This window comes from Balaenoptera acutorostrata, chromosome 12 (genome assembly GCF_949987535.1).
Source record: "Balaenoptera acutorostrata chromosome 12, mBalAcu1.1, whole genome shotgun sequence".
NCBI lineage: Eukaryota > Metazoa > Chordata > Mammalia > Artiodactyla > Balaenopteridae > Balaenoptera > Balaenoptera acutorostrata.
Genome location: NC_080075.1, coordinates 62,627,522 through 62,645,857, shown reverse-complemented (window position 1 = coordinate 62,645,857; position 18,336 = coordinate 62,627,522). Strand labels below are relative to the sequence as shown.

The 18,336-nt window shown below is 38.0% G+C and overlaps 1 protein-coding gene across 5 annotated transcripts in view; it reads right to left on the bottom strand.

The window, feature by feature from the left end:
* DHX57 (DExH-box helicase 57) overlaps positions 1-18,336 on the bottom strand; it is a 61,289-nt gene that overhangs the window by 31,396 nt on the left and 11,557 nt on the right. For 3 of the 5 annotated variants that reach the window (XM_007167135.3, XM_007167134.3, XM_057558164.1), the window contains exons 2-9: positions 16,495-16,712; positions 10,827-10,985; positions 9,633-9,818; positions 8,193-9,031; positions 6,461-6,639; positions 4,553-4,674; positions 3,378-3,573; positions 2,152-2,276 (exon numbers count right to left, since the gene is read on the bottom strand). In XM_007167135.3, the coding sequence (XP_007167197.1) occupies positions 2,152-2,276; positions 3,378-3,573; positions 4,553-4,674; positions 6,461-6,639; positions 8,193-9,031; positions 9,633-9,818; positions 10,827-10,985; positions 16,495-16,706 (2,018 nt within the window). In that variant the 5' untranslated portion in view covers positions 16,707-16,712. The remainder of the gene's footprint in view (positions 1-2,151; positions 2,277-3,377; positions 3,574-4,552; positions 4,675-6,460; positions 6,640-8,192; positions 9,032-9,632; positions 9,819-10,826; positions 10,986-16,494; positions 16,713-18,336) is intronic. The other 2 variants (XM_057558165.1, XM_057558163.1) reach the window with 2 other exon arrangements.

Sequence of the window (18,336 nt, the reverse complement as noted above, 5' to 3'; positions counted from 1 at the left end):
GGTTCTTATTAGTTATCCATTTAATACATATTAGTGTATATATGTCAATCCCAATCTCCCAATTCATCACACCACCACCCCCTATTTTCTGCCTTTTTCAGTCAGAGCTAGCAAATATTCCCCTACTTTTTCTTATAATTTGTATACTCCATTTCCAAAGACTGGTATTTATAAATGCTCAAATCTCCCTTCTCCAGTGTGTAATTTATCTTTATTTGGATGTGAAAATACTTCATTTTTAACTGTTGATATTCTATAGGTCATTAGGTTTTATAAAAATCTCTTTTTGAGAACATCATTGCAGCCAGGAACCAGATCCAGTGCTATCTTCCAGTTTCACTGAGTTTGTGGATGTATAGATGTTATGAAACCCAAAGCTATTCTTTATGTTCAAAATTACATTGGATATAATTTCCCCTAAAATTAAAAATTTATTTTTACAATACAATCATTTAAATACTATTAGTTTGGTTGAATGTTTTATTTGATTCCCTCTTCCAGGTTGTTCAGTGATTCTGTTAAAATAAATTCTTTCAAATGTTCATTTTAACATTTAGATGCAAAATGACATTATTTACCATTTATTTTTTTCCCTACTGTTTTCTGGAGTCGCTATGTAAAGATTATTTGCCCCTCAAAGATTTTCAGTGTTTTCTATATAGCTATTTAAAATTTATTATTGTCTTATTCTAGGAAATATTTTTTATTTTGATCTATTCTTTTTAAAATTTTTTGGCCACGCCGCGCTGCTTGCAGGATCTAAGTTCCCCGACCAGGGATCAAGTCTGGGGCACCGGCAGTGAGAGCACAGAGCCCTAACCACTGTACCACCAGGGAATTCCCTGATATATTCTTTTTATATAAAAATATTTTTCTTTAGTTTCAAATTTCTTTATATTTCTTAATTACTACTATATTAGTGTATTTATTTCTTCTAACAAATAGTCTTCTGTTTACATGTCTTCCCTGTTCATTTTTTAAAAACTTTTTATCAGCAATAGCTGGGACCTCCTTTCACGTTTGTTTCTTTTTTTCTAGTTTTGCTATGATCTATTTTCTGCTTCTCTGTCAGCCCATCAACTTTACTCAGACTTTCTTCTTCTCAAGATATTTATAATAATATAGTCCTTTTTGGGAAAGCCTCATTATTTGCACAGGATCATCTCTCTTTTTCCCACTACTTTTTTACTACTTTAGAGCATGATCTACACGACAAACTATGATCAATGCCATCTATTTACTTGGCCCTTCATTTTAAAATATTGAGAATTTTGATTTTATACCTTGACCCTTTAATGACTTCCAATTCCATTAAAGTAAAATCCAAATGCTTTATTATTAATGGTGCATAGTCTCCTGCTTTTTTTAGCTGTCACTTTTCCCCTCATTCACTACATACCAGCTGCACTGGCCTTCCTCCAGTTTTTGGACTCATGAAGCCCTTTACCACTGCAGAGTCCTTGCAAATGATGACCTTGCCCTCATATGTCTCATGAGACTCCTTTTCATACTTCTGTTTTTAATTTAAATGTAATCTCTTCAGAGATATAATCTCTGACTATCTCATGGCTCTCTCCCCCCAAACACAGCATCCTGTTTATTCCTTTATGGTACTTATTCCAATTTGTAGTTATTTACTTATTTATTTACCTGTCCATTATTTGTTTTTCCTACCAGACCATAAGAGATAAGGGGGAAACATATATGTTAGTTCACTATGGTATCCCCAGCAATTAATAGGCCACTTGGCACTTAATGCAGGCTCAATAAATATATGAATGAATGTCAGGACTGAATGACTGACCAAATGCACAAAGAAGGAAGCACATATTGACCAATCCATCAGCTATAGCATGCATTACATCTGATATTCCTGCTAAGTACAGCACCCAGCTCAGCATGCTGTCTCTTATTAGAGGATGTCCATCTAATAGGATGACTCTTCCAGTGATGAACATGTGCTCTCCTAGCATTTTTCGTGTCACAGACCCTGGAGACCAGGAAGGCAGTTCCTCTTCTCTAACTTAAGCCTTCTCTATGGCAATTACCATTACTAGCTCTTAGGAACTTAACTGGAAGCAGAATAAAATTCTCTCAGCCATGTCTTCATTTGATGTGTGTGGGTATTCACTTGGAAAACCTTTGCCTTACCTTTCTTCTGTCCTCTCATGGACTTCATCAACAATGATATGGGTGATTCCTTGTAGGGCTGTGTCCCCCTCTAGCCTTCTTAGCAGCACTCCTGTGGTGCAGTATAACAGTCTGGTGGCTGAGGACTTACACGTAAAAGGGCATAGAAAGCTTTAATGAACTTTCTGAAAAAAGGAAACACTTTCCTGGCAAAGCCATTTTTAATGGATAGGGATAAAGAATACTGAAAACACCAGCAGTTCTATTTAATATAAACCAAGAAACTAAATGCATAGTTTCTTGCTGGCAACAACAAAGCTTTTCTACTTTACATCAAAATTTTAAGACTCACAGAAAGCATTCAAAAATTATTATAAAACATAAAAATAACAGTGAGTGATGAAATCAGTTCTGCCTTTGTTCATTCCATATTTGGTTAAATGGATTAAATCCCAGTTTAGGAACAAAGCAGCACCTACTAGATCACTTCTGCCAATAAAGAATAGAAGGTCGGGCTCTTGGAGGGATTGCTAGGCACTCTACCCAGTGTATACTAACTGCAAAACACTGTCATGGTTGTGAAACACCTATGTTCCAGGAAAGCTTTTTGGGGTGCATGGGGAAGGTTTCTTTTTGACATCAAGCAAAAAATAAATCACCAAGCTCTTTGAGCACAGGGGTTCTTAAGAGGGCAGTAGAAGGAAGGAATGGGCAGAAAAGACGATCTCCAGTGAAGTGAAGGCCGTTTTCCAAAAGAGTAGGATTTAGTCTCAGTTTAAGGAGAACACTTTTAAATAGCTGGGACAGCTCCAAACTGCAGTTTAGGGAACGAGTGCTTCAAAAGAACAGTGCTTTAAAAGTCCTGGCAAGGCAGCAAGAGGATGAAGAGTTGGTTTTGCATAGTTTTGAACACAGGAGTAAAGAAGCAGAGGCATCTCTGACTAAAAGGCCCTGAGATCCTATGGCATCAATGGGTCAGTTGCAGGGGCAGGGGGTGTGGGGGGCGATAAAAAAAAGAAAATAAAAAAAATAAAAAAAATAAAGAAAAAGAAAAAAAAAGAATAGAAGGTCTTTACAGAGGAAATTAAGTACACTCCAATAAGAGTTTAAACCAAAATATTTCTAAAAGGACTTCAGCCCTATTGAAGTATACATTCCAACTTGCCCAGAATCTCCAGACCCCAAGGGCACTTTATACTTGAAAATTGTAAATTTCTGTCATCAGGAAATAAGAAAAGCATACAAACCTTGACACTTTCTAACCGGATCTGGTATCCCACAGTCAGACCCACTCTCTCTGCTCTTTCTTTAGCAACGCGTTCAGCGACAGAGATCGCAGAGATTCGTCGGGGTTGGGTACAGATGATGTTAGCCACCTTCTCAGGTGGTCCGTTCAGAGAATCATCCAGAATAAACTGTGGAATCTGTGTGGTTTTCCCACATCTGTATGTCAAAACAAATAAGTCCTAAAATAAGAGTTTTCAAGTGCTCTAGTTAACTAAAGAAGCAATCATATCCAATGAGGAAAGTAAGAAGCTAACTAGAATAAAAGTTGTTCAGCTTCATCTATCTTCTAAACCTACCTACTGACTTACAACCTACAGCTGATAACTCCTAGGAATTTGCACTTAGGTTAACAGGGCAATCAAATAATAGTTTACTATTATTTGTAAAACTGGGACTACGGAATAAACATTAGGTTAAGGTCTATAAATGCCTCCAGGAATGTGAACTCTACATATGAATCCTAAAGAAACAGGAGTATTATGATTATTAAAATACTTTATATTTTTCCCATTGGTGTGGTATTGCTTTGGCTATACCAAAGTACTGACTGAGGTTAAAAAGATAAGAAACTGGAAGATACAAAGTTACTACTATATCTGTGAATCTGGGCACAAATGTAATTATTAAATTGAAGACCCTTGAATACAGAACTAGATTAAGCCTGCAACTTGTCCCTGCTAAATAGGTTAGGATAACATATGGAGAGTGTGGAACAGGAAAAATAATGTACCCTAAGTTGTTCTTAAACAAAAGCTTTAAGGAAATCAGAATAAATTTAGAAAATTTATTTCTGAAGTTTCAAGCTAAATGTTCTGGAACTGTCCTTTACATTTTAAAATGGGCCTTGTTAAAAGCCTTCAGCTAGGCCTTTTGCCTTAAAATCATGTTAAGGCAGAGGTATACAATATCTATAAATTCCTAAATTTCTGAGTTTTGTTTGTTTTTTGTAATTTGGCTCTATTGGCTACAGTTGCCACATTATTTGCCTCTGTGGAATATTATTTAATATTTGACAGGAAAAAGCACAAATAACACCAGCAACTGTTTTTTTTTAAAAGTAGAACTGGTGGTGGTAACCAGGGCACACACCGTATTTATAGATGAAAGCTGCATTACAAATAAATCACATTCTTACCCAGTCATACCACTTATAACAAGCACTTGGTGCTTGCTCAACAATTTAAGAATGTTTTCTCTTTCTTCCCAAGCAGGGAGTAATTGTCTTTCTTGCAGAATTGACTGGAACTGTCTGGAGGCCTAATAAAATAAAAGATAAGACATCAGTTTGGTTACTTTCAATCACCTTTCACAAAGCTCTGAATGTGGAATCCCATAGTTAGACCTACCCTTTCTGCTCTTTCTTCACCAATTTGTTTAGAGACAGAAAGTGCAGATTTGTTGGGGGTTGGATACTGGTGACTTTAGTCAGAAGGCTGTTCAGAGAATCAGCCAGAATAAGCTGTGGGATCTGTGTGGCTTTCCTCCATCTGAATGAACTGAAGGATCTTATAAGAGAAATAACCCCTCTTGCTTAGCACCTATCCAGCTCTTTTTGTAAGTCTCTATACTAGCACTGTTCAACAGAACTTTCCGTGCCGATGGAAATGTTCTGTCTGCGCTGTCCAACATAGCAACCTCTGGCTACATGTGGCTGTTGAGCACTTGAGCTGTGATCAGTGCTATCGAGGACCTGAATTTTTTATTTTATTTAATTTTAATAAATTTAACTTTAAATAGCTACACGTGGCTAAGGGCTACCATACAAGACAGCGTAGTTCTACACAGTATCAGATTTTTACCAAAATCACTAACAGTAACAGCACTCACTAAATGGTTTTTTTTTTTAAACATCTTAAATATATACAATTTTTATCTGTCGAGAATAAATAAATAAAAATAAACTGGTATGGATTTATAGATTTCTTTTTTTTAAATTTCTGGGTTATAATCCAATACTGTACATCCAATACCTAAGATATAATCCAATTTATTCTGTTGCTCTCATTATTTCATTTTGGCCATTGGGAGCTTTTCCAGGTTGATTCCTGAGTCCTTCTGACACGCCCTCATCTTTTTTTTTGTTTTGTTCTGTTTTTGAGTACTCCCTCATTTAAAGGTTTCTTTTTGGCCAATCACCACATCTATGTAACTCAGTTTGACATCTAATGGCCAATGCTATAAACATTGTACTGTAGGTTAAAACTGTGGATGTATTTTTGACTAATGTAAGAAATTTATACTAACATTTATATTAACATACACATTTCCTGCATGTAATTTTATCACCTCTAAACACACTGTTCAAACTGAATGTGTAATTTTTTATTTCCACCATCTTATTATTTATGGCGCGATTTTCTAGTCAATTTGACATTCTATGGGTGTTGCAGTATATATGTACTAGTGTTATATATATACTCTGTCAAAAATCAGAATCACAGAACTTTAGAATCAGAAGGGCCTTAGATAGCATCTAATCTAATCCCCGAACTGGTTAAGCAACTCGTCTTTATCCTACATCCAACTCTGCCCTAATACTTCACTTATGAGTTCTTTTAAAATAATCTTATTTTTACCCCTGAATGGGGTAAAAACAACATGGACTTTGAAAACAGAGAGAATTAGCTTGAAACCCTGTGTTGCCACTTACCAGCTATGTGACCGTGGGCAAATTATTTATCCTGTGAGCCTTTGAAATGGGGTAAGAGTCCCTCCTTATCCTTCTCCTTTACTATACTGTTATTTCTAATGTAAATCACAGTACTACTTTTCCTTTCACTTATCAGATTTCTATCATAGTAACAAAGCCACATGATTCTCAGAATATTTGGTATATATGTGTTTCATTTTCATCAGCCATTGGATTTTCCAAAACCATCTAGAACATGCATCCAAGTTTGCTGTGGCATGCAGAAACTTTGACAAATCAGAGTAAAAGAGAACTGAAAGTACACCATAGAGAGTAGCCAAAGCTTCCTAATTCCTAATCCCTTCATCCATACATTAGGGAGGCAATGCTAGCTATTCTCTCAGAATACCCTACCTGTTTTATTCGGAACTGCTTGCAGATTTTGACATTTTCAGCACGTACTGATTTTGCCTGCCAGTCATATCTTTTGGAAATCTTTTTCTTAAGGTTGACATAGCTTTCATTCTCCACCATAACTGGTGCAGGACCTTCATCCTCATCTGTCTCCTCCTCAGGCTCTGATTCTTTTTCAACTTGAAGGGGATAAAAGGAAACGTTTTCAATATAGAGCCCTTTCTTTAGCAAGGAAAAGTCACTATCTAACAAAGTAACAACAACAAAAAAATCATAAATGGAGAAAAAGTTAAAGCTTGAATAAAACAAGTTCATTCATTTCCACACTACTACTTCTACTGCTAAAGAACTTAAAATGCATCTCCAAATAAACTTTAATCAAGTGTAAGTGGCTTTGGTTAAACCAAATTAAAAACAAAGAAAAGAAAATCATGCCCTGCCTTGTTAATCCAGTGGACTCTGTACATTCAGGAATTAACTGAAAGTTTCAAATATTTGCAAGTGTACCTACAATTCCATGACACAAAATAACCCAAATGTCTATCATATGATGAATCAATAAATGAAATGTGGTATGTCCATATAATGGAATAGTATTCAGTAATAAAAAGGAATGAAGTACTGATACATGCTACAACATGGATGAACCTTGAAAACATTATGCTAAGTGAAAGAAGCCAATCACAAAAAGCCACATATTTACTATATGATTCCATTTCCATGAAATGTCCAGAATAGGCAAATCCATAGAGACAGAATATAGACTCATGGTTGTTAGGGGTTGGGGGAAGGGAGAAATGAGGAGTGACTTGCTAACAGGTACAGAGTTTCTTTCCGGGGTGATGAAAACGTTCCAGAGTTAGACAGTGGTCATGGTTGCACAACTCTGTTAATATACTAAAAACCACTGAATAGTACACTTCAAAAGGGTAAATTTTATGGTGTGCAAATTATATCTTAATAAAGCTGTTATCTTAAAAAAAAAGTTCACGACACACAGTTTGTCATTTCTTGAGGAACACATCTGAGTGCTAGAACTCGCTGCAGGTTGGGAGCGAGTCAAGGGGCCAGTGAGGGAACCTAGCCGGCTGTCCGGCATCCGCATCTCGGTGCAGGTTCACTGTTCTCTACCTGTTGACATTTACCGAGGAACTCCTGGGAAATAATAAAACTTGCTGCTCTAAAAGAAAGGTGGCAAAAAATAAGAGAGATCCTACGGTGAACTTTGAAAGGGGGGTTACTTGTGATGTAAGAATCTGTACGGCACTCTTGGATCTGGAGGAAGCCAGAGGCTTGTACAAACATTTCTCTATTTGAGGATTTAGGGACCCATAAAGAGAGACATCCCCTAATGACTTTTGGGGGTCTAGCGTACTAAAAGCAGGGGGGTACGGAGGGTGGTATAGAAAGAGAAGTATCTCTAAAAACTCATTTTAAAGTAATCCTATATATAATAACAGAAGTAATCACATGAAACCAAATGGATTACAAGAAACAGACTTTACTGGAAGGATGCTTTAAGGTTCTTCCAGCCCTCGACTGCTAGAATAAACTTATACATCACTACAAACTTTCAATTCAGGGAGCCAGACACAGTGACAGAATTAGGCCTTACAAGTAAAGTCAGGTCACAGCTCAGGGGAGACCCTATACCGGCCCTCAGAGCCTCTGATTGCTGTAATCCATCATTCCAAACCCCGCCTCCACAACACCGCATCAGTGCCTGACATACCTTCTGGAATTTGATTTGAAAGAAACGAATTACTTGGAATCACTGGTTTATGACAGACAGGATTATTTATTCTGGTCCCAGAGGATACTGGCAGAAAGTTCACAGGAGGGGTACTGTACTTGTGATGGGTATTTGTTAGTAACTTGGCTATTTCTGATTCTTCCTCTAAAAGGGTTATCAAAGAATATACAACAGGTTCTGAAGTTTCTGCAAATGTCAAGGCCTTGCCATAAAGGAACTCAGAAATATGTAAACGACAAGCCAGAGGTAGATTCTCATTGGTGGAATAAAATGCCACAAGGGGAGCTTGGTAGGGGTATTTGTGGTCTTTAGAAAATCGAATTTCAAGTTCGTATAAAAAAGATGCATCTTCGTCAGCATTTAGATGGGAATCATCTACACTTCTTTCTGCTTTTCCAATAATTTGATTTGGGGGCACTTCATGTTTGAATTTGCACTTTGATCCAAATTTGCAATTTCCTCTGAGGTAAAATTTACAGATTTCAAGTGACGTCTCCTGTATATTTTTGGTACGTTCCTTTTGCTTGGATTTGCAGAATTTACTCGCCAAATACCCCAGTTCTAATCCAATGGTCCAGACTCTGTTCTGAATTCTTTCTATAAATTTTTCTCCACAGATTGACTTGAGAGCAAAGGCCTCTTCCTGTCGCTGTTCCACACACTCATCCAAGCTTATACGCGCAACGGCCTCAGAGATCTTCATCCTCTCTCCAAATGTCTCTGAAAAACACTGGGTGAGCAGATGTTCCAGTGATGCCCCCAGGTCTCCATCGCAAATTCTCAGGGCTGCCTGACAGCGCTCAGTGTTGAAACCATACCTGCCAAGTGAGAAGATGACAAAAAAGACTGAGTAATATCAAACCTCAAAAGAGAAATTCATTTAAATACATATATGGGAAGGCATAACTATACATAGGCAGGGTTTGTGTCTTGAAAAAGTGCACCTGATAGGGGCTTCCCTGGTGGTGCAGTGGTTGGGAGTCTGCCTGCCAATGCAGGGGACACGGGTTCGAGCCCTGGTCTGGGAAGATCCCACATGCCGCGGAGCAATTGGGCTGTGAGCCACAACTACTGAGCCTGCGCATCTGGAGCCTGTGCTCCGCAACAAGAGAGGCCGCGACAGTGAGAGGCCCGCGCACCGCGATGAAGAGTGGCCCCCACTCGCCGCAACTGGAGAAAGCCCTCACACAGAAACAAAGACCCAACACAGCCAAAAATAAATAAATAAATAAATTTATATATATATAAAAAAAAAAGTGTACTAACTCCTCCTTCGTCTCCCTATCCTAAAAGAGAGGATACTGGGCGTATCAGGTACCGCTGGAACGCAAACAACACGAAAGTATTCAAGGAGAGGTAGGTGCGTTTATAATACACTTCCAGTTTCCTTTAATTTTCCCATAAATGATGAAAGCAAACCTGGAAAGTTTTTGCACTGCAAGTGTTGAGACTGTAAATTCTGGGTAATGCGGCTCCACCAGGCCTGAGCCAGCACATTCTGAAGGATCTGAGTCGGGAACGAGGGAAGCTTCTCGTCCAGCTGACCAGTACTGCTCGTCATCATCATCAGGCTCGTCATCTTCATCCTCCCCAGAAACACCTCTTCTGCCAAAAGTAACATTCTCATATATTAATTTCTACTTACCTCAAAGAAAAATTTAGTAAGAGTCTAAGGATTTAATTCAAGGAACCAAAGGACAGAGAATCCTGACCACTATTCAGTCACTGATTTAATTTTTTATTGACCTATTAATTTATATCTCAGCAAGTAACAGAACTTATTACCTGCCCGGTACTATGTTAAATGTTTTATATGTACTATCTCTTTGAAAATCTTCCCAATAACCCAGCCAGACTGGAATCTCTATTTTTTTTTTTTCAGATGATCAACTAAAATTTAAGAGAAGATTAGTAACTGCCAAAGGTTATAAAGTAAAGAGCAACTAGAGATTTTAACCAAGGTAGTCTGACCCAGAGTCTGTGTTCTTAACTACAGAAGCCTTGGCTATCCTCTCTCTCTTCTCATTCGTAAAAACCATCGCTATTTTATTTTGCTTTGCTGCATAACCACCTTTCCTAAATTTAAGACAGATAAGCGATTTGTAGATAGGATGGAAACTGAGCTGTTCATGGCTGACCGTTCATTAATTCTGGCAAATGGAAAGGATTAACCTCTCCAACTGAAATCACAAAGCAAAATAGCCAAAAGTCTAAAACAATCTTTCTCTTAGGCAGATGGTCATGAGAAGTGCAATCATAAGACTTCATCTGATCAACTCAATATTTGCTCCTAGAACAATGCTTCTACTTGCTCACTACAAGGTTTTATTTGAAAGGTTATCAAGAAAGCAACTACTGAATCCATATTAGCACTGTCCTAGAAAAAGTAAAGATGAAAAGGCGATCTGTACCATTGCTCACAGATACTGCAAAACAACTCACTCTAAAACTGTTGCTGAATAATTATTCTTGTATTTCTCTTGACTCACTTTCAACTAGTTATACAGCCACTACAGGATCAGTACTGATACAGTATTCCAAAGACACACAGGACCCTCACACTGCCAATGCATCTTCCTCAATATAGTAATTTACTGAAATAAAATAATTTACTCAGATCCAACATCCGCATCTTGTTCTTGCAGGTCTCGGAGAAGAGCTTTCACTTTTTCTTGATTCTCAGAAGTCATATGTAGAGTCTGAAGGGGCACTTTGGCTTCAGGCTTCCATTTGGGGTGTGCGTCCCCTTTGCTCACGCTACTGTTACTAGGTCTGCAAAGGACACAAGAACAAAATTACACATTTATCCGTGAGCAGAACTTTTACACTCTCCTCAGGGTCCCCAGACATATACAACATGACTGGACTGTCAAATACCCTACAAAAGATGACAATGAATGTGAAGAGATTCTCTATTTTCTACAGTATTTACCAGACTTCATTATATTGAAACTGCTCGAGAAAAACCTGATTCGATGCTTCATCATTAAATCTGGCTTCACTAACTCAAAAGTCCTCTGGAGAAAGTAATGCTATGATGACTCCTTCTGCACTAGTGGATGTTCAAAAGAAATGTGCTACATACAAAGAGTACATATTGCATTCTATTTGAGGTACTTGATCTGAAAACAACTGAGAGTCCTATCTTGTGAATATTAGGCCCTATTTTTGAAATATTTACCTAAATTATTATTTCCTGATTACAAAAATCATAATAATACATGTTCACTGTAGAAAAGTAGAGAACCAAGAAGAAAACAGAAGTCATCTTAAGTCACATCAGTCTTTTTCACATACATTTTTTATAAAATTGTACAGCACATATAATCTTTTATAATTTGCTTTATTTCCTTATCAAAATAAAACCGTCATTTCCACCAAATTAAATATTTTCCTACAACTTAACTTTTAAATGGTTACACATACATATAGAGGTACTAGAATCTATTTCACCAATCTTTCATTTTTGGAATTTAGATTTGTTTTTTTAGGGATACTTTTTAATATTTAAAACAATAATCAGCTCTAAAGTTTAACTTTACTCACTAAATTTCTTTTTTTCACTTGGCATGTTTCATTATACATTTTCACAAATCTAGGGAAATGGCAGAAACTTTCTCTGCATTGAAAATCCAACATATTATTGAGACTTTGAAAAGAACCACACACTTACACTCGCAAAACTGGGTAGCAAAGGAGAAAATAGAATAGACTGTGGTTTTTAACCACTTAGTTGCAACCTCTGAAAAGAAACATTAGCCCAAATTCATTATTTCCCCTTTTGGTTTCAAAAAATTTTTAATCTGCAGAAATTAACACCATTTACCATGATTCACCAATTGTTAACAGTTGCCATACTTAAATGCACACACACATTTATGCCCTTCTCTTCTTATTTCTCTCTCTACACACACATATATGCATATATATCTGCTCCCCCATATATGTACGTGCATGTTCTGCTGAGCCATCTGAATGTAAGTTACAGGCATCACATTCACTCTTAAATACTTCAGCGCGTTATTTCCTAAGAACAGAGACATACTTTTATATAACCACAATACTCTTATCACTCACGAGATATTTTATATTGATATCATCTAATATATAATCCATATTCAAAGTTCCTAACTGCCTCAATCATGTCTTCTACAGATTTTCTGATTGAGTATCTAGCTTAAAATGACATTTAGTTATCTGTTTTTCAAACTCCTTTAATTTAGACTAGTTCCCCCACCTATTTCCTGGCATTGACTTTTTTGAAGCGCTTAGGCTAGTTGTCTTGTAGAATTCTCACTATTTGGACTTGTCTGATTGTTTCCTCATGATTAGAAAAAAAAAAAAAAAGGGGGTGGGTGGGTGGGTGGGTGGGTAGGGGGAGAACTTCCATATGCTCCTATCTCATCTACCTCTTATTTGTAAACCACTATACTTTGCCTTCCTTCCAGTTCCTAAGGATGAACCATCCTTGATCCTAAAGTCAGTCCCTCTGTATACTGTATATACAATCTCTTTAACCTCCTCAAGGAAATCATTCCAGCACTTATCCCCCCCTCTACATCATCAGATCATCAGTTCTTCATTCTCCTTTGGATCAGTTCCATCAGCGTACAGACATGCTATATAATGTCTACCATCTTAAAAAAAAACTTCCCTTTGACTGCATGTTCCTCTCAAGCTACTGTCCTATCTCTCCTCCCTCCCCTGCCCTTTAGAGCAAAACTCCCTCAAAGGGTTATCTAAATCATTGTCTTTGTCACCACTTTCTTTCTAAATCATTTCTTTGTCACCACCGTCTTCTCTCTGAAACACACTCCAATAGGGTTTTCTCCACACTAAGTATACTAAACCAAACAGCTCTCGTCAAGGTTACCCATGCTATCCACATTGCCAAATCCAGTGGACAATTGTCAGAACACATTTTTCTTTTTTCTTTATATTGGCTGTGCCACGCAGCTTGTGGGATCTTTGATCCCGACCAGGGATTGAACCTGAGGCCACAGCAGTGAAAGTCCTAACCACTGGGCCACCAGGGAACTCCCGGAACACATTTTTCTTGACCTATTAGAAGCATTTTTTATACAACTTGCGGATTCCCTTTAAGTATCCAATCCAATCTGACTGGATACTTCCCTTGAAAACACCTTCATTCCTTGACTTCCAGAAATAAGCTTAGTTTTCCTCCTACTTCACTGGCAACTCCTCAATCTACTTTGTCTCATTTTCCTAATCTCTCTCAGTTCTAAAGCCTAGAGTGCCCCAGGGCTCAAAGTTCAGACCTCTTCTCTACATCCTATCTTATCCAGTCCCATAGCCTTAAAGCACATTTATTCCTAGAGGACTCATACATTTACTTCTCTAGCCTAGATCTTGTTCTTGAACTCCAGACTTATATACTAAATTGCCTATGAAATTGCCACTTGGAGTGTACCTTCTAACTGGTCTTCCTGCTTCCAACCCATGTCCCCCTGTAGTCTATTCTCCACAGAGCACACTGAGGCAGGGCCACTGAATATGGGTGCACAGACTATACACTATGCAAAGGGTCCTAAAGTAGGGAAGGAGGGGACAGCAAGAGCTAAAATCCAGTCTATGCTCTGCTTGCCAAGACATCCACCCTGGAGCTATAACTGCCCAAAGAAAGGGGCACCATTTTCTAATTCACATGAAGGGATATACTGAATAGCAGTAACTCTGGCTAGAGTGATTGATGTCACACACTCTTGCCTCAAACCCTTCAATGGCTTCCCATTTTACTCAAAGCAAAGCCAAAGTCCTTATAATGGCCTTTTTGGCCATGGCACGTGACTTGGCTCAGTCCAGTTCAAGATGCTGACAAACCTCACGGCTGGTGCTTGAAAGACAGAATTGTGGCGCTTGAAGAAGCATTTCAGGTAGATAAGGTGTATTTGAACATGTGATGACTGATATATACAGAACAGATGTTTTTGCTTTCCTTGACGTTTCCTGGTGGTAGCAGGGGTGAACTTTTGAGAAGGTGCCAAATACCTGTGAGAATGTATGTCTGCCCCATTGAGAACGTCTGTAGAATTCAATTCCATTATTTAAAATAGTTTTTCTACTGACCAGCCCCAGCCTGAAGCTTGACACAATAACTAGACAAGCTATTCTACAACTATCCTAAGATAACTTTCTCAACTGTGCTTTAATTTTCAAAGGTTATTTTAAAATCCCATTCTTTCGACTATTCTAAAGATTATATATTCCAAAGTATCCTTTTAAAAACTTGGTCTTATATGCTTATGATTTTTTCTATAATAAATCATTTTAATGATTATATCTGACCCCTTTGACAGAAAACAGATCAATGGATTCCTAAGGGTCAGGGAAGAGTGTGCTGCAGAGGGCATGGGGGAGTTTTGAAGAACTGTTTATGGTGATGATTGCATTTGTCAAATTTTAGGTTGAGTTTTACTGAACGTAAATTACACTTCCATGAACATGACTTTTAAAACTTAAAAAAAAAACAAAAACAAACAAAATCCTTAGAATGGCCTAAAACATCCTATACAGTAGAGTCTCTCGAATCTAACTGCCTATCACTTCTTACCCATCCATGCTAGCCACATGGCTTCCTTGCCATCTCCTAAATCTTCCAAGCACACTCCTGCCTTAGGAACTGTGCACCTGCTGTTCCCTCTGCCTTGAACGTTCTTCCCTTAGATAGCTTCACAGCTTATCCTTTACTTCTTTCTTGTCCTGGCTCAAATGACACATCATTAGAGAAGTCTTCTCTAATGATCACTCCATAGAAAACAGCAACCAGCAATCTATTTCAGTATTTTCTATCCCTTTATCCTTTATTTTTCTCCGTAGCACTTACCATCTGACCTATTATTATACCTTTGTTTATGGTCTTTATACCTCAAACCTCCTTCTATGAAGACAAGGACAATATTCTATTCATCGCTGTAATCCTGGTTCCTAAAACAGTGCCTGGTGCATGGTAGGCACTGAGTAAATATTTCCTGCATGAATGAATGTCTGAGACTCTAAGAGCCTAAAAAGTCAGTGTTTTCAGAAAGAATGGAGCTGCATCTAACTCAGCATTTAGGTTCTTAAGTCAGCAGCTAAGGTGAAAGTATAGTTTTAGATAATTCTGGAAGATTCTTAAAAAAGTGTCAAGTTTGAGACTGATACATTATCTCTCAGTATGTCCAAAATGACCATTTTTCATTTAGAATGGAAAAAAAATGTAGATTCTCTGGTTGCATACCAGGTGAAATACTTGATTATGGTAGAGACCATGTATAAGAAATATATACTTAAACATTATTATCACATACTCAGTACATCAAGAGGCTTAAACTACAAAAAGCACTTGGAAACTGAAACTGACTGAGGGATGAGCACATTCCTCTCCCGTATCCTGTTCACTGCGGAGCCCAGATTCGTTTTGCGGCAAGTTTAACTACTTATATACTATTGGTTCTTCTTTTTCTTTTTTTCCTGAATACATACAGTTGAATTCATTTAAGTTAAAAGCATTTATGATGCAGCTGAACTTCAGCACTCACCTATATTCCTTTCTAAGTAATATTTAGTTGGGAATTATTCCCACAAAAGAGTGTGTGTATGTATGTGTGTATATACACAGCTCTAAAGAAGTCTCTCCATCTCTAAAAATTCAAGTAAACAGCTTGAAGTGCAATTTGAGAAACAACGAGAATTTTATATTTACACTGCATAACATGCAGTAGTAAAATCTTTACTTTCATTAAACATGCATTAGAATTATCAGAATTTATTCACTAATTAAAAGCTGAACATGAGAAAAGCCTGCGTATGATATCTACCACTGGTCATCACATGAAGTTCCAGTAAATATTTGGTTGATCTGGTTGGAAAATAGATAATTCATCAACTAGACAGATGGAGTATAGCCAGATCTCATTTGGGGACCTTCAAACTACAATGCCTAAGAAATACTTAAAATAATTTTCATCACCTTCACCATTTCCAATATTTACTTTCCTAGTAATACTGATTACAATAACAATATTATACTCAATTCACAGTGTCATGTGGAAGTTAAAGTTAACTTCAGATTTCAAAGCACCACCCCCATCCCCGGCCCAACAAAAGGTGTTATTTGCCATCATGCCTTTAGAAAAGGTTACAAAGAGGGGGCTTTAAAACAAGAGGAAGATAAGTTGGCCAGAATTACTTGGCATTTTCCCCCTTTGTCTTAGTCATCTGTTGTCCATAGATCAGGAATTGATACTGTTTTCATATTTGAACATTTAAAGAGTATAATGACCTGGATGAACGCCTTGATTCATTGAAGATAGAAAAGTCATCGCCATCATCCCAAATTCTACTTGAGGCCTTTCTATTGCCACCAATGCCACTGCCACCGCTGCCACCCCCATGAGATTTACTAGCATGACTTCTGCCTCCTCTTCCTCCTCTGGAAGACCCCTTTCCACCTCCTTTCCCTGGCTTGCCTTTTCTTCTTACTGAAGAACTCATTTTCACCTGCAAGAGAAAAAAGTAATGCAGACATTATAAAAATCAGACAAGTATAATACTCCTTTGTTTGTCAAAGTTATGGATATAGCCTATTTTAAAGAAAAAAGGAAAATGCATACTTTAAAAGGGCCAGTTTAGGGCTTCCCTGGTGGTGCAGTGGTTGAGAATCTGCCTGCTAATGCAGGGGACACGGGTTCGAGCCCTGGTCTGGGAAGATCCCACATGTGCGGAGCAACTGGGCCCGTGAGCCACAACTACTGAGCCTGCGCGTCTGGAGCCTGTGCTCCGCAACAAGAGAGGCCGCGATAGTGAGAGGCCCGCGCACCGTGATGAAGAGTGGCCCCCGCTCGCCACAACTGGAGAAAGCCCTCGCACAGAAACGAAGACCCAACACAACCAAAAGTAAATAAATAAATAAATTTATTAAAAAAAAAAAAAAAAAGGGCCAGTTTAGGAGAAGCATGGATAAACTGCTTCACAAAAGATTTACAAGCATATCCCCCTCAGGATTAATATTTGATGAGCTTCTCTGACACAGATTTCTTAACCAGGATGTGCATCAGAAACACATGGAGAGGGCTTCCCTGGTGGCGCAGTGGTTGAGAATCTGCCTGCTGATGCAGGGGACACGGGTTCGAGCCCTGGTCTGGGAGGATCCCGCATGCTGCGGAGCAACTGGGCCCGTGGGCCACAATTACTGAGCCTGCGCGTCTGGAGCCTGTGCTCCGCAATAAGAGAGGCCGCGATAGTGGGAGGCCCACGCACTGCAATGAAGAGTGGCCCCTGCTTGCCGCAACTAGAGACAGCCCTCGCACAGAAACGAAGACCCAACACAGCCATAAATAAATAAATTAATTTAAAAAAATTCCCCATTAATGGATATTTGCATAGTCGCTAACTTAAAAAAAAAAAAAAAGAAACACATGGAGAAGTTTCAAATCATACATAGGGTGTGTAGGGTCCAATGCTACATTTTGATCTGGTTAGGTCTCCCATAGGGTTTAAAAAACTCTAGTTGAGAAGAGATGTTTTCATGTATTTAATACATAATTTGATAAGTAAAATTTATATTTACATATACACTTGCAGAAACACAGCCTTGGCTCAGAGACTTTGCCTCGGGGAAGTAAAACTGTAGAGTTTTTTATGCAATCAAAGTTAAGATGTTATCACCTTAAAATAGAATGTTACAACTAAAAGATGTTTTATGTCAGTCTCATGGTAAAAAGCAAAAATATAAAACAAAATAAAACAAATTACACAGCAAAAATCTATAGTAGATACCCAAAGCAATCTACAGATTCAATGCAATCCCTATCAAACTACCACTGGCATTTTTCACAGAACTAGAACAAAAAATTTCACAATTTGTATGGAGACACAAAAGACCCCGAATAGCCAAAGCAATCTTGAGAACGAAAAATGGAGCTGGAGGAATCAGGCTCCCTGACCTCAGACTATATTACAAAGCTACAGTAATCAAGACAGTTTGGTACTGGCACAAAAACAGAAATATAGATCAATGGAACAGGATAGAAAGCCCAGAGATAAATCCACGCACATATGGTCACCTTATCTTTGATAAAGGAGGCAAGCATATACAGTGGAGAAAAGACAGCCTCTTCAATAA